General features: G+C 46.3%; 1 protein-coding gene across 6 annotated transcripts in view; it reads left to right on the top strand.

Moving 5' to 3' along the window:
* Positions 1-16,559, top strand: part of BCL9 (BCL9 transcription coactivator) — a 288,690-nt gene that overhangs the window by 261,604 nt on the left and 10,527 nt on the right. For all 6 annotated transcript variants that reach the window (XM_056559749.1, XM_056559751.1, XM_056559752.1 and 3 more), the window contains 3 exons: positions 8,142-8,325; positions 11,991-12,090; positions 14,001-16,239. In XM_056559749.1, coding sequence (XP_056415724.1) covers positions 8,142-8,325; positions 11,991-12,090; positions 14,001-16,239 — 2,523 coding nt within the window. The remainder of the gene's footprint in view (positions 1-8,141; positions 8,326-11,990; positions 12,091-14,000; positions 16,240-16,559) is intronic.

Raw genomic sequence — 16,559 nt, 5'->3', positions numbered from 1 at the left:
GGGGCCATGCTGTGGACTAGGAATGAGATGGGGGGCCATGCTGTGGACTAGGAATGAGATGGGGGGCCATGCTGTGGACTAGGAATGAGATGGGGGGCCATGCTGTGGACTAGGAATGAGATGGGGGGCCATGCTGTGGACTAGGAATGAGATGGGGGGCCATGCTGTGGACTAGGAATGAGATGGGGGGCCATGCTGTGGACTAGGAATGAGATGGGGGGCCATGCTGTGGACTAGGAATGAGATGGGGGGCCATGCTGTGGACTAGGAATGAGATGGGGGGCCATGCTGTGGACTAGGAATGAGATGGGGGGCCATGCTGTGGACTAGGAATGAGATGGGGGGCCATGCTGTGGACTAGGAATGAGATGGGGGGCCATGCTGTGGACTAGGAATGAGATGGGGGGCCATGCTGTGGACTAGGAATGAGATGGGGGGCCATGCTGTGGACTAGGAATGAGATGGGGAGCCATGCTGGGGAGTAGGGATGAGATGAGGGGCCATGCTGTGGACTAGGAATGAGATGAGGGGCCATGCTGTGGACTAGGAATGAGATGGGGAGCCATGCTGTGGACTAGGAATGAGATGAGGGGCCATGCTGTGGACTAGGAATGAGATGGGAAGCCATGCTGGGGAGTAGGGATGAGATGAGGGGGCCATGCTGTGGACTAGGAATGAGATGGGGAGCCATGCTGTTGACTAGGAATGAGATGGGGGGCCATGCTGTGGACTAGGAATGAGATGGGGGGGCCATGCTGTGGACTAGGAATGAGATGGGGGGGCCATGCTGTGGACTAGGGGTGAGATGAGGGGCCATGCTGTGGACTAGGGATGAGATGGGGAGCCATGCTGTGGACTAGGAATGAGATGGGGGGGCCATGCTGTGGACTAGGAATGAGATGGGGAGCCATGCTGTGGACTAGGAATGAGATGGGGAGCCATGCTGTGGACTAGGGATGAGATGGGGAGCCATGCTGTGGACTAGGAATGAGATGGGGGGGCCATGCTGTGGACTAGGAATGAGATGGGGGGGCCATGCTGTGGACTAGGAATGAGATGGGGGGGCCATGCTGTGGACTAGGAATGAGATGGGGAGCCATGCTGTGGACTAGGAATGAGATGGGGGGGCCATGCTGTGGACTAGGAATGAGATGGGGAGCCATGCTGTGGACTAGGAATGAGATGGGGAGCCATGCTGTGGACTAGGGATGAGATGGGGAGCCATGCTGTGGACTAGGGATGAGATGGGGGGGCCATGCTGTGGACTAGGAATGAGATGGGGGGGCCATGCTGTGGACTAGGAATGAGATGGGGAGCCATTCTGTGTACTAGGAATGAGATGGGGGGCCATGCTGTGGACTAGGAATGAGATGGGGGGCCATGCTGTGGACTAGGAATGAGATGGGGGGCCATGCTGTGGACTAGGAATGAGATGGGGGGCCATGCTGTGGACTAGGAATGAGATGGGGGGCCATGCTGTGGACTAGGAATGAGATGGGGGGCCATGCTGTGGACTAGGAATGAGATGGGGGGGCCATGCTGTGGACTAGGAATGAGATGGGGGGCCATGCTGTGGACTAGGAATGAGATGGGGGGCCATGCTGTGGACTAGGAATGAGATGGGGGGCCATGCTGTGGACTAGGAATGAGATGGGGGGCCATGCTGTGGACTAGGAATGAGATGGGGGGCCATGCTGTGGACTAGGAATGAGATGGGGAGCCATGCTGGGGAGTAGGGATGAGATGAGGGGCCATGCTGTGGACTAGGAATGAGATGAGGGGCCATGCTGTGGACTAGGAATGAGATGGGGAGCCATGCTGTGGACTAGGAATGAGATGAGGGGCCATGCTGTGGACTAGGAATGAGATGGGAAGCCATGCTGGGGAGTAGGGATGAGATGAGGGGGCCATGCTGTGGACTAGGAATGAGATGGGGAGCCATGCTGTTGACTAGGAATGAGATGGGGGGCCATGCTGTGGACTAGGAATGAGATGGGGGGGCCATGCTGTGGACTAGGAATGAGATGGGGGGGCCATGCTGTGGACTAGGGGTGAGATGAGGGGCCATGCTGTGGACTAGGAATGAGATGGGGGGGGCCATGCTGTGGACTAGGAATGAGATGGGGAGCCATGCTGTGGACTAGGAATGAGATGGGGAGCCATGCTGTGGACTAGGGATGAGATGGGGAGCCATGCTGTGGACTAGGAATGAGATGGGGGGGCCATGCTGTGGACTAGGAATGAGATGGGGGGGCCATGCTGTGGACTAGGAATGAGATGGGGGGCCATGCTGTGGACTAGGAATGAGATGGGGGGCCATGCTGTGGACTAGGAATGAGATGGGGAGCCATGCTGTGGACTAGGAATGAGATGGGGGGCCATGCTGTGGACTAGGAATGAGATGGGGAGCCATGCTGTGGACTAGGAATGAGATGGGGAGCCATGCTGTGGACTAGGAATGAGATGAGGGGCCATGCTGTGGACTAGGGATGAGATGGGGAGCCATGCTGTGGACTAGGGATGAGATGGGGGGGGCCATGCTGTGGACTAGGAATGAGATGGGGAGCCATGCTGTGGACTAGGAATGAGATGAGGGGCCATGCTGTGGACTAGGGATGAGATGGGGGGGCCATGCTGTGGACTAGGGATGAGATGGGGAGCCATGCTGTGGACTAGGAATGAGATGGGGGGGCCATGCTGTGGACTAGGAATGAGATGGGGGGGCCATGCTGTGGACTAGGAATGAGATGGGGGGCCATGCTGTGGACTAGGAATGAGATGGGGGGCCATGCTGTGGACTAGGAATGAGATGGGGAGCCATGCTGTGGACTAGGAATGAGATGGGGGGCCATGCTGTGGACTAGGAATGAGATGGGGAGCCATGCTGTGGACTAGGAATGAGATGGGGAGCCATGCTGTGGACTAGGAATGAGATGAGGGGCCATGCTGTGGACTAGGGATGAGATGGGGAGCCATGCTGTGGACTAGGGATGAGATGGGGGGGGCCATGCTGTGGACTAGGAATGAGATGGGGAGCCATGCTGTGGACTAGGAATGAGATGAGGGGCCATGCTGTGGACTAGGGATGAGATGGGGGGGCCATGCTGTGGACTAGGAATGAGATGGGGGGGCCATGCTGTGGACTAGGAATGAGATGGGGAGCCATGCTGGGGACTAGGGATGAGATGAGGATGACTCTGAATTAGGGAGAGCTCTGACACATTGTGACGAACCCTAAGCTGCACTTAATCATTTAAATGTATACAATGTATTTTAAAAGTAGGAGCGGTTACGACCCAGAGTATATCCCAGTGTGGCCGACCGGTTCAGGACACTTTAGCGCTTTGTGATGTTTTTGTAATGTTTGTCTAGTGTTTCCCGCTCTCCCTGTGAATACAGCGGGACGTCCTTTCTGTTTGTATTGTGGTATACAGATTCCTGACCTGGCACTGTTACTTGCAGCAGCGTCTTTGTGTTACCCTTCCTTGCAGACTCTGTTAGATCAGAGGGAATTCCAGGAGTGACATCATCATCGTCACGAAAGGGAGGAGGGGGGGGGGGGGAGGCAGGAAACATGCGGATCAGGTTACTCGCAGACATGACCACTAATGGATTTGTGGAAACCTCTAGTGTAGAAGCAGCCCTGCTAGTAGAGCAATGTTTCCCAACCAGTGTGCCTCCAGCTGTTGCAAAACTACAACTCCCAGCATGCCCGGACAGCCTTTGGCCAACCTTTCACTAATACTTGCTCTACACTACCTGCCTCTTGCGGAACCACTACAAACTTTAACTGCGCTCTCCTAAACTCTGGATCTGTGTGCAATAAGCTCCCCCAGATTCATGACTTATTTCTCACTAATTCTCTTAATCTTTTGGCTCTCACAGAAACATGGATACAACCTTCTGACACTGCTTCTCTCGCTGCTTTATCTAACGGTGACCTTCACTTTTCCCATACCCCCAGATCTGACACCAGGCATGGTGGAGGAGTTGGGGTGCTCCTAGCCCCACAATGCACTTTTCAGGTCATCCCCCCATTACCCTCACTCACATTTCCCTCTTTTGAGGTCCCCACCCTCAGGCTCTTCCGCCCATTGTCTCTCGGAGTGGGGGTCATCTATTGTCCTCCTGGTTCTCCCCAAATGTTCCTGGATCATTTTGCCACCTGGCTCCCCCACTTTCTTTCCTCAGAAACACTTACACTCATCATGGGTGATTTTAATATCCCCATCGATCCCCCAATCTCCACTTCTGCCTCTCGGCTTCTGTCTCTGACCTCCTCCTCTGCCCTTTCACAGCTTACTGACTCTCCCACACACAAGGATGGGAATACACTGGACTTGATCTTCTCTAGACTTTGCTCTGTCTCACTAATTCTCCTTTTGAGCTCTGACCACAACCTTCTCTCTTTCTCCATCAGTAACTCCTATCCTCTTCCGGACCCTCCAACCTTGTACACTTACAGAAACCTGCGTACCATAAACACCAGTCAATTTATAGACATTCTACAATCTTCACTATTAGAGATGAGCGAACTTACAGTAAATTCGATTCGTCACGAACTTCTCGGCTCGGCAGTTGATGACTTATCCTGCGTAAATTAGTTCAGCTTTCCGGTGCTCCGGTGGGCTGGAAAAGGTGGATACAGTCCTAGGAAAGAGTCTCCTAGGACTGTATCCACCTTTTCCAGCCCATCGGAGCACCTGAAGGCTGAACTAATTTATGCAGGAAAATTCATCAACTGCCGAGCCGAGAAGTTTGTGACGAATCGAATTTACTGTAAGTTCGCTCATCTCTATTCACTATCACCAATCTCTTCTCTCTCCTGCCCTAATCTAGCAGCCAAACATTACCATGACACCCTAAAGTCTACCCTGGATCAAATGGCACCCCCTAAAACACGAACCTCCGGACACAGACGGCAGCAACCCTGGCACACGCTAACAACCCGCTTTCTCAGGCGATGCTCTAGGTGCTGAACGTCTGTGGAGGAAAACTTAGACTTCTTCAGACTATCTGCACTATAAATTCATGCTTAAATCCTATTACGCCGCTCTTCATCTCACCAAACAAACATATTTTACCTCCCTCATCTCCTCTTTGGGTCTAACAACCCAAAACGCCTTTTTGACACATTCAACTCTCTCCTTCGGCCTAAAGTACAGACCCCAATCACTGATCTCTGTGCTGAAGATCTTGCCAAATACTTCAAAACTAAAATCGATGACATTCGTGATGAAATCCTCTCCCAGTCCCCTAAAAGTTCTGATCCAATTCCCAGCCACGTCTCCTCTTCATCACTCTCAGTTTTTGAGCCTGTAACGGAGGATGAGGTTTCCAGGCCCCACTACCTGCTCTAGTGACCCCATGCCTTCACACCTCATCCAGTCTCTCTCTCCTGCTATCAGCTGTCACCTAACTAAAATCTTTAACCTCTCCCTCTCTTCTGGGGTCTTTCCCTCCTCCTTCAAACCCTCTATCATAACCCCACTATTGAAAAAACCATCTCTGGACCCGTCCTGTGCAGCCAACTATCGACCCGTCTCAAATCTCCCCTTTATCTCCAAACTCCTGTAATGCTTGGTCTAATCCCGCCTTATCCGCTATCTCTCCGAGAACTCTCTCCTTGACCCCTTACAGTCTGGTTTCCGCTCCCTTCACTCCACAGAAACGGCCCTAACCAAAGTCCCTAACGATCTTCTGACGGCCAAATCAAATGGCAATTTCTCTTTACTGATTCTCTTGGACCTCTCTGCGGCTTTTGACACTGTGGATCACCAACTCCTCCTCAGTAGTCTCCGCTCCATCGGTCTCAAGGACTCTGCTCTCACCTGGTTTTCCTCCTATCTCTCTGGCCGCTCCTTTAGCGTCTTGTTTTCTGCCTCTACTTCTTCTCCTCTTCCCTTTGCTGTCGGGGTTCCCCAGGGATCGGTCCTGGGTCCTCTACTCTTTTCACTCTACACATCCCCTATTGGAAAAACAATCAGTAGATTTGGTTTCCAGTACCACCTCTACGCTGATGACACCCAACTTTATACCTCCTCCGCCAACATCACCCCTGCACTCCCACAGAATACCAGTGACTGTCTCTCTGCTGTCTCAGACATCACCCCTGCACTCCTACAGAATACCAGTGACTGTCTCTCTGCTGTCTCAGACATCATGTCTTCTTTATATCTGAAACTAAATCTTTCGAAAACAGAACTTCTTGTCTTTTCTCCATCAACTGATACTGTACCTAACCCTGACATTTCCATCTCGGTATGTGGTACTACCATAACTCCCGGGCAGCAGGTTCGCTGTCTTGGAGTTATACTTGACTCTGATCTGTCTTTCACTCCACATATTCAGTCTCTTTCATGTTCTTGTTACCTGCATCTCAAAAACATTTCCAGAATCCGCCCGTTTCTCACTACTGAAACTGCTAAAACTCTCATTATTGCTTTGATTCACTCCCGCCTCAACTACTGTAACTCTTTACTTATAGGCCTTCCTTTCTCCAAACTCTCTCCTGTCCAGTCCATCCTTAATGCCGCAGCCAGACTCATCTTCCTCTCCAGCCGCTACACCGACGCCTCCTCCCTGTGCCAGTCACTACACTGGTTACCAATTCAGTCCAGAATCCTCAGTCTCACACACAAAGCTCTCCACAATGCTGCACCTCCCTACATCTCCTCTCTCATCTCTGTCTACCCTCCTACACGTTCTCTCCGATCTGCTAATGATCTCACACTAACATCTTCTATAATCCAAACTTCTCATTCCCGTCTCCAAGACTTAACTCGTGCTGCACCGGTTCTCTGGAATGCTATCCCTCAATCCCTCAGACTCAACAACAACATCCATAGTATCAAACGTGGCCTGAAAACACATCTCTTCAGACAGGCCTATAACAGTCTCTAATTGGCCTCAACATATCCCCCAACATATCCCCCAACATATCCCCCAACATATCCCCCAACATATCCCCCAACATATCCCCCAACATATCCCCCAACATATCCCCCAACATATCCCCCAACATATCCCCCAACATATCCCCCAACATATCCTTGTCTTTGTTTGTACCCCATAATTGTAAGCGCTGCGGAATCTGTAGGCACTATATAAATAAATAAATGCTGGGAGTTGTAGTTTTGCAACAGCTGGAGACACCCTGATTGGGAAACACTGGGCTAGGGTGTGTTCTGGTGAACACTTTCACTTTAAATCCTGGGAAACCCCTTTTAAAGTCTGTAAAGCTGGGAGTTGTAGTTTTGCCACAGCTGGAGGCACACTGGTTGGGAAACACTGTAGTAGAGGAATATAGGAGAGATCTGACTTATCAGGTCGACTCTTATCACATTGAAGTGAAAGTTGGGAAATTTTCCGCTATATTCAGTAAACCATTCCAGTATGTGATTAGTATTTATGACTATAATTACTGATAAGGTAGAGTTACTATGGTAGATTCTTAAAGGGTTACGCTGCTGGAAATGTATTTTTTTTATTTTAAATCAACTGGTGCCAGAAAGTTAAACAGATTTGTAAATTACTTCTATTAAAAAATATTAATCCTTCCAGTACTTATCAGCTACTGTATACTGCACAGGAAGTTCATTTCTTCTTGAATTTCTTCTCAGTCTGACCAGTGCTCTCTGCTGACACCTCTGTCCATGTCAGGAACTGTCCAGAGCAGCAGAGGTTTTCTATGGGCATTTGCTCCTGCTGTGGACAGTTCCTGACATGGACAGAGGTGTCAGCAGAGAGCACTGTGGTCAGACAGAAATGAAATTCAAAAAGAAACTAACTTGTAATGTATTATACAGCACCTGATAAGTACTGGAAGGATTTAAAAATTTTAAATAGAATTAATTTACAAATTACCATTTAAAAAAAAAAAAAAAAAAAAAAAAATATATATATATATATATATATATATATATATATATATATATATATATATATATATATATATATATATAATAAAGTTTCCAGTGGAGTACCCCTTTAATTCCCTCTTCTTCTCTGTAAAGCATCCGTCTGCAGCAGGAGCCTCTCCCCCACTGCTCACTTTGCACAGTAAGATGTCTTGAGGTCTTGTCCATTTTCATTTTACATCTTTTTAACAGTTTATGTATTTTTTTTCTTTCCACCTCTAGACTGCAACACTACAGACCCAGCGATGCCCTTGGAATCCCACGCGCCCCACACCATGACCCCTTCCAATACCTCCGTCCCCAGGTCTTCCACTCCTTCCCATGGGTCGACGATGCTGGACTCTGCACCTGGGAGGAAAACGCCATCAAAAGTGGTCTACGTCTTTTCTACTGAAATGGCCAACAAGTGAGTCCCTATTGCTGTTTTCTAAGCCAGAGGTTAAGGGGTTAATAGGGGACTTCACCCATAAATGATTTATGTTGGTGCAGTTAGTGTCATTCACCAGAGATGCTTTCACAGTTCTGATGGAAACGGTCAGCAAGGTTATAGTTTAGGTGGGCTCAGGATCAGTGCAGGATAAGTAATGTAATGTATGTACACAGTGACCTCACCAGCAGAATAGTGAGTACAGCTCTGGAGTATAATACAGGATATAACTCAGGATCAGTACAGGATAAGTAATGTAATGTATGTACACAGTGACCTCACCAGCAGAATAGTGAGTGCAGCTCTGGAGTATAATACAGGATATAACTCAGGATCAGTGCAGGATAAGTAATGTAATGTATGTACACAGTGACCTCACCAGCAGAATAGTGAGTGCAGCTCTGGAGTATAATGCAGGATATAACTCAGGATCAGTGCAGGATAAGTAATGTAATGTATGTACACAGTGACCTCACCAGCAGAATAGTGAGTACAGCTCTGGAGTATAATACAAGATATAACTCAGGATCAGTACAGGATAAGTAATGTAATGTATGTACACAGTGACCTCACCAGCAGAATAGTGAGTACAGATCTGGAGTATAATATAGGATATAACTCAGGATCAATACAGGATAAGTAATGTGATGTATGTACACAGTGACTTCACCAGCAGAATAGTGAGTACAGCTCTGGAGTATAATACAGGATATAACTCAGGATCAGTACAGGATAAGTAATGTATGTATGTACACAGTGACCCCACCAGCAGAATAGTGAGTACAGCTCTGGAGTATAATACAGGATATAACTCAGGATCAGTACAGGATAAGTAATGTATGTATGTACACAGTGACCCCACCAGCAGAATAGTGAGTACAGCTCTGGAGTATAATACAGGATATAACTCAGGATCAGTACAGGATAAGTAATGTAATGTATGTACACAGTGATCTCACCAGCAGAATAGTGAGTACAGCTCTGGAGTATAATACAGGATATAACTCAGGATCAGTACAGGATAAGTAATGTAATGTATGTACACAGTGACCTCACCAGCAGAATAGTGAGTACAGCTCTGTAGTATAATACGGGATATAACTCAGGATCAGTACAGGATAAGTAATGTAATGTATGTACACAGTGACCTCACCAGCAGAATAGTGAGTACAGCTCTGGAGTATAATACAGGATATAACTCAGGATCAGTACAGGATAAGTAATGTAATGTATGTACACAGTGACCCCACCAGCAGAATAGTGAGTACAGCTCTGTAGTATAATACGGGATATAACTCAGGATCAGTACAGGATAAGTAATGTAATGTATGTACACAGTGACCTCACCAGCAGAATAGTGAGTACAGCTCTGTAGTATAATACGGGATATAACTCAGGATCAGTACAGGATAAGTAATGTAATGTATGTACACAGTGACCTCACCAGCAGAATAGTGAGTACAGCTCTGGAGTATAATACAGGATATAACTCAGGATCAGTACAGGATAAGTAATGTAATGTATGTACACAGTGACCTCACCAGCAGAATAGTGAGTACAGCTCTGGAGTATAATACAGGATATAACTCAGGATCAGTACAGGATAAGTAATGTAATGTATGTACACAGTGACCTCACCAGCAGAATAGTGAGTACAGCTCTGGAGTATAATACAGGATATAACTCAGGATCAGTACAGGATAAGTAATGTAATGTATGTACACAGTGACCTCACCAGCAGAATAGTGAGTCCAGCTCTGGGGTATAATACATGATATAACTCAGGATCAGTACAGGATAAGTAATGTACACCGTGACTGGTTTTTGTGTAGACTTATAGTAGTGCCCATCAATGAATATACAGCTTCCGTTCTGCCGGTGGAATATCTGGTGACGCGGTGTATACTGTAATATAAGGGCAATAGAAACATAATAAAAACCTTCCTCATATTTAAAATCTTTTATAGATGACGATAGGGATATCTGTAAATGCCTAGCAACCACTCTATTTCCGGGCCGAAAATAATCCGATGTTTTTCATTTCCCTAAATGTCTGTGCATCAAATCTCACAATTACTCCACAACCTCACTCCATCTGTGGGGGGGGGGGGGAGAGATTTCGGGGAAGGAGCCAGTAGTGGGTGGAGATGGGCATGTAATGGAGTCCCCGGCGTGTGCCAAATTATGTGCGTTTAAACCAGTGGTCATAAACTGTGGCCCTCCAGATGTTGCAAAACATCAACTCCCAGCAAGCCCGGACAGCCGTGGGAGTTGATGTTTTGCAACATCTGGAGGGCCACAGTTTGAGACCACTGGTTTAAACCCTTTATAAATTGTCATGCCACGTGACCCATTCTGATAAAATTGGCTCAATTTTCATATTTTTCTTTCCTGATGCTTTTTACAGAAATGCCACTTGTGAACATACCCTTACATTGTTCAGGTTACCCAACTTTTCCAGATTCCTGAAAGGCAAATCTGCCTAGCTGTACGTCAGTTTTATAGCAAGGAGTGGGATTTATTTAAATCAGTGTTTCCCAACCAGGGTGCCTCCAGCTGTTGCAGATCTACAACTCCCAGCATGCCCGGACAGCCTTCGGCTGTCCGGGCATGCTGGGAGTTGTAGTTCTGCAACAGCTGGAGGCACCTTGGTTGGGAAACACTGATTTTGGGGATTATAATACAGGATAAGAAAAAACAGATGATTCCTTCCAGAAACAGTACCCCCACATTGCTTCAGGTTGTGTGAGGTTTTACTGCCTTCGATGAAACTTATCTGCAATACCACACAAATGCCACAGGACAAGAGTGGCGCTGTTTCTGGATGATTTTCTCTCTGATAACCCCCTTTTTAAGGTTCATAGGTCTCTTGCAGCCCAATGGGGAGTATACTAGGTGCCTTGTTTGGTCTTGGGCATACCCAGCTTTGGCAAAACTGCCCAATGATGCAGTGATATAGGTATCCTGTATGTAAATGTATTTAAAAAAAATATATATATATATATATTTATTTATATATTTATATATATATATTTATATATATTTATATATATATTTATATATTTATATATTTATTTATTTATATATTTATTTATTTATATATATATATTTATTTATTTATATATATATATATATATATATATATATATATATATATATATATATATATATATATATATATTTATTTTTATATATATATATATATATATTTATTTTTATATATATATATATATATTTATTTTTATATATATATATATTTATTTATATATATATATTTATTTTTATTTATATATATATTTATATTTTTATTTATATATATATTTATTTATATATATATATTTATTTTTATTTATATATATTTATTTTTATTTATATTTATTTTTATTTATATATATTTTTATTTATATATATATATTTATATATATTTATTTATATATATATATATATATATATATATATATATATATATATTTATATATATGTTTGTGTGTGTATATGTAAAATGTGGTGTGTGTGTGTGTGTACAGAGGTATACACACACAATATATAACTATATTTTTATACACTAATATATTATAGTGTATTTGTATACCTCTCATTCCTGCCTTTTTTTTTTTAACCTTTAACCATTTACCCCCCTACAGAGCTGCAGAAGCCGTTATGAAGGGACAAGCGGAATCCATTGTCCTCTTCCACATACAGAGCACCTCAAACAGCAAAGCTGAACGCACTTCAACTCCTACGGTGGGCTCCTATGTATTTCTTTCATTGTTTTTTATTGTATTGTTGCACATTGACTTATTTAAAGCAGATTGGGTAATGCAGCATAGCCTTCGGCTGTTAGGGCATGCTGGGATTTGTAGCTTTATAAAAACTTGGGGACACTAATGAAACTTTAAAGCAGGGTTTCCCTATCAGTGTGCCTCCCAGCTGTTGCAGAACTACAGCTTCCAGCATGTGGCTGTCTGGGCATACTGGGAGTTGTAGTTTTGCAACAGCTGGAGGCACCCTGTTTGGGAAACACTACTTTTAACACCTTAAGGACTCAGGGTTTTTCAGTTTTTGCATTTTTGTTTTTCCCCCCTTACCCTTTTAAAAATCAAAACCCTTTCAATTTTCCAACAAAAAATCGATGATATGGCTTATTATTTTGAGTCACCAATTCTACTTTGCAGTGACATTAGCCTTATCATTATTCTGTTGGTCCATACGGTTAAAATGATCCCCTACTTATATAGGTTTGATTTTGTCGGACTTCTGGAAAAAATCATAACTATATGCAGAAAATGTATACGTTTAAAAATGTCATCTTCTGACCCCTATAACTATTTTATTTTTCCACGTACAGGGCGGTATGAGGGCTCATTTTTTGCGCCGTGATCTGAGGTTTTTAGCCGTACCATTTTTGTATTGATTGGACTTTTTGATCACTTTTTATTAATTTTTTAATGGTATAAAAAGTGACCAAAATACGCTTTTTTGGACTTTGGAATTTTTTTACGTGTACGCCATTGACCGTGCAGTTAAATTAATGATATATTTTTATAGTTCGGACATTTACGCACGCGGCGATACCACATATGTTTATTTTTATTTACACAGTTTTATTTTTTTAATGGGAAAAGGGGGGTGATTTAAACTTATTAGGGAAGGGGTTAAATAATCTTTATTAACACTTTTTTTTTTTGTTGTTGTTTTTTTTACTTTTTTTTTTTCGCAGTGTTATAGCTCCCATAGGGACCTATAACACTGCACACACTGATCTCTCATGCTGATCACTGGCGTGTATTAACACGCCTGTGATCAGTGTTATCGGTGCTTGACTGCTCCTGCCTGGATCTCAGGCACGGAGCTGTCATCCGCCGATCGGACACTGAGTTGGCAGGTATGGTCCCTCCTGGTGTCTTGTAAGCTGTTCGGGACGCCACGATTTTACCGCGGCTGTCCCGAACAGCCCGGCTGAGCATCCGGGATAGTTTCACTTTCGCTTCAGACGCGGCGGTTAGCTTTGATCGCCGCGTCTGAAGGGTTAATACAGGGCATCACCGCGATCGGTGATGCCCTGAATAAGCCGCGGGTTGATGGCCGCCAGGACCGACCTGATATGACGCGGGGTCACCGCGTGACCCCCCGCGTCATATCGCGGGAGCCAGCGGAGGACGTAAATATACGTCCTTCGTTAAGGAGTTAAAGGGGTACTCTGGTGGAAAACTTTTTTTTTTTTTTTTTTTTAACTGGTGCCAGAAAGTTAAACAGATTTGTAAATTACTTCTATTAAAACAATCTTAATCCTTCCAGTACTTATTAGCTGTTGAATACTACAGAGGAAATTTTCTTTTTGGAACACAGAGCTCTCTGCTGACATCATGACCACAGTGCTCTGTCCAAATATTTGTCCAATTTTAGTTTGTCCAAAAAGTTTTACCAAGAAGGGCTGCAGTTTAAATCATGAGGAACAAAACAGCCAGGAGTGAGTTTGGTGCTGTATTAAATCTGTATGCAGTGAGCTCCCTCTAGTGGTAACAATTCTCATTAAAAACTGTAGGGAATTTTATAATTGAAGGAAACTACTTTTGGTGTGTAGATTGAGACTGTATTAGAATTTGTTTTTTTTTTCTGATGATTTATTTACCTCTTTACTTTTTCGATTGCAGAATACTCAGATGTCTACGAACATTCGCAACGAACCTAAAGCAAACCCACGTGCACCTACCCCCCAGGAGCAGAACCATTCACAAGCGGCCAAAGTGCAATCGAATCCACCTGGTCCGGCCCTGCCTTCCAAGCCTGCGGCTTCTCATTGTCCGATCGGGCAGGACAGCAGCGGGGTGGTGGTGGAGAACAAAATGGCAGCCAGCAGCCCTGCCAACCCTAATGTACTACAGACTGAAGGATGCGGGCAGAGCTCCACGCCCAACAATCAAGCTGCCAGCCCCATATCCCAAGGCAGCGGGGCCCCTCCTGTAGACACCAAGGCAGAGCCCAAAAGTTCCTCGCAGCAGGTACCAAGCGGGGATCAAGCGTCACTAGGAGACAATCCCGACGGACTTTCTCAAGAGCAGCTGGAGCACCGAGAGAGATCTTTACAAACCCTTAGAGACATTCAGCGGATGCTTTTCCCGGACGAGAAAGAGTTTGCCATAAAAGACATTACAGGCCAAAGTGGGGGACCTCAACAAAACTCTGGAATGCTGGACAATCCTCAGAAAAAACTTGAAGGCCCTATCCAGGCTATGATGGCTCAATCGCAAAATTTAGGCAAAGGCCCCGGGCCCCATCCAGATGGAGGTATGCCGTTTGGGCCCCAAGGACATAGGGACATGCCTTTTTCACCAGAGGATATGGTCCCCCCACCTATGAATCCTCAGCCTGGCCAAGACCACCTTGACCATATGACCCCGGAGCAGGTGGCTTGGCTAAAATTGCAGCAGGAATTCTACGAGGAAAAGAGACGTAAGCAGGAGCAGGCTGTAGTGCAGCAAAGGTCTTTACAGGATATGATGGTACACCAGCACGGACCCAGGAGCATGGTCAGAGGTCCTCCACCCCCTTATGGGGAAAATTGGGGTCCTGGTGGCCCCGAGCCTTTTCCAGATGGCATGGGCATGCCTCATCCCATGCCCCCGAAAGGTATGCCTCCTCATCCAAATGTGCCTGCGAGCCAAATGCAGCGATTGCCTGGATTTGTTGGCATGATGAACCCAGACATGGAAGGACCTAACGTTCCCAATCCTGCATCCAGGCCTGGGCTTCCTGGTGTCAATTGGCCAGATGAGGTGCCAAAAATTCAAGACGGACGTAATTTCCCTCCCGGACAAAACATATTTAGCGGCCCGGGGCGAGGCGAAAGGTTTCCCAACCCTCAAGGGTTGCCGGATGAGATTTTTCATCAGCACATTACGGAAAAGCAGCTGGGCATGCCTCCTGGTATCGGCATGGAGGGCATCCGGCCGGTAATGGAAATGGCCCGAGGCATGCCACCTCAAAGGAATATGGAGCCAGGCAGTGGCTTGTTCCCTCGTATGCCCGGAGATGCAGCACTGAGCCCGTCACGGATGGAGTTCCATAAGGGAATGCCTCCGAACATGGGCCCTAACAGAGAGGTAGAGTTCGCCATGGGCCCCGGCAATATGAACATGAAGGTTGACATGAACCTGAACGTCAATATGAATTCTAACCAGCAGTTAATGCCTCAAAAAATGAGAGAGGTCATGGGCCCCGAGGACATGATAAAAATGAGGCCGGGGAGTACGGAGATGCTTCCTAACCAGCAAAAAATGCACCCTTCGCCCTTTGAGCACTCGCAGCAGGACTATGGCATGGGCTCCAGGCCTTATCTCAACATGTCCCAACCTCCGGGTGGAGTACTGAGGAACCCTAGAGACCAGATGGGCCCCGATCAAAGGACTAACAGCCGGCTCAGTCACATGCCACCTCTACCTCTCAATCCAAACAATAACCCAGGCAACCTCAATGTTGCACCCCCTGGTCAGCGCGGCCTGGGCCGTAAGCCTTTGGATAACGTTTCTGTTTCTGGCAGTCAAGTGAACTCTCCTGGCGTCAACCCTTTAAAATCCCCCACCATGCGCCAGGTCCAATCTCCAATGCTGGGCTCCCCCTCCGGTAATCTTAAATCCCCCCAAACGCCGTCTCAGTTAGCCGGGATGCTGACAGGACCAACGGCTGCAGCTGCTGCTTCCATTAAGTCCCCGCCGGTCATGGGGTCTGCTGCCGCTTCCCCTGTCCACCTGAAGTCTCCGTCCTTACCTGTACCTTCCCCAGGTTGGACGTCTTCTCCTAAGCCTCCAATGCAAAGTCCAGGAATCCCCCCTAACCAGCACAAGCCACCACTAGGCATCACATCACCAGCCATGATGGGAAATATGGAGTCAGGTGAGCTTTTCACATTGTTATATGAAGCATTGAGAGTATTGTGCATTAAAATCACTATGTGGGGCCCCTGTATTGTAAAGTGAGCAGTGCTCATTGTGTTAGGGGATCGCACTTCATGCAGTTGTGTAATGTGAGTGAAGTTAAAGGGGTACACCCTTGATCACTGAACAAAATGTTCCGAACGCTTAGAGCCGACAGCTTGTGACGTCATAGCCCCGCCCCTTTCATGTCATACCCCACCCCCTCAATGCAAGTCTATGGGAGGGGGCGTGACAGCGTCACGCCCCCTCCCATAGACTTGCATTGAGGGGACGGCGTGT

This window comes from Hyla sarda, chromosome 2 (assembly GCF_029499605.1).
Source record: "Hyla sarda isolate aHylSar1 chromosome 2, aHylSar1.hap1, whole genome shotgun sequence".
NCBI classification, from domain to species: Eukaryota; Metazoa; Chordata; class Amphibia; order Anura; family Hylidae; genus Hyla; species Hyla sarda.
Note: the sequence above shows the minus strand (reverse complement) of the source record. Positions and strands in the feature narration are given on the sequence as shown.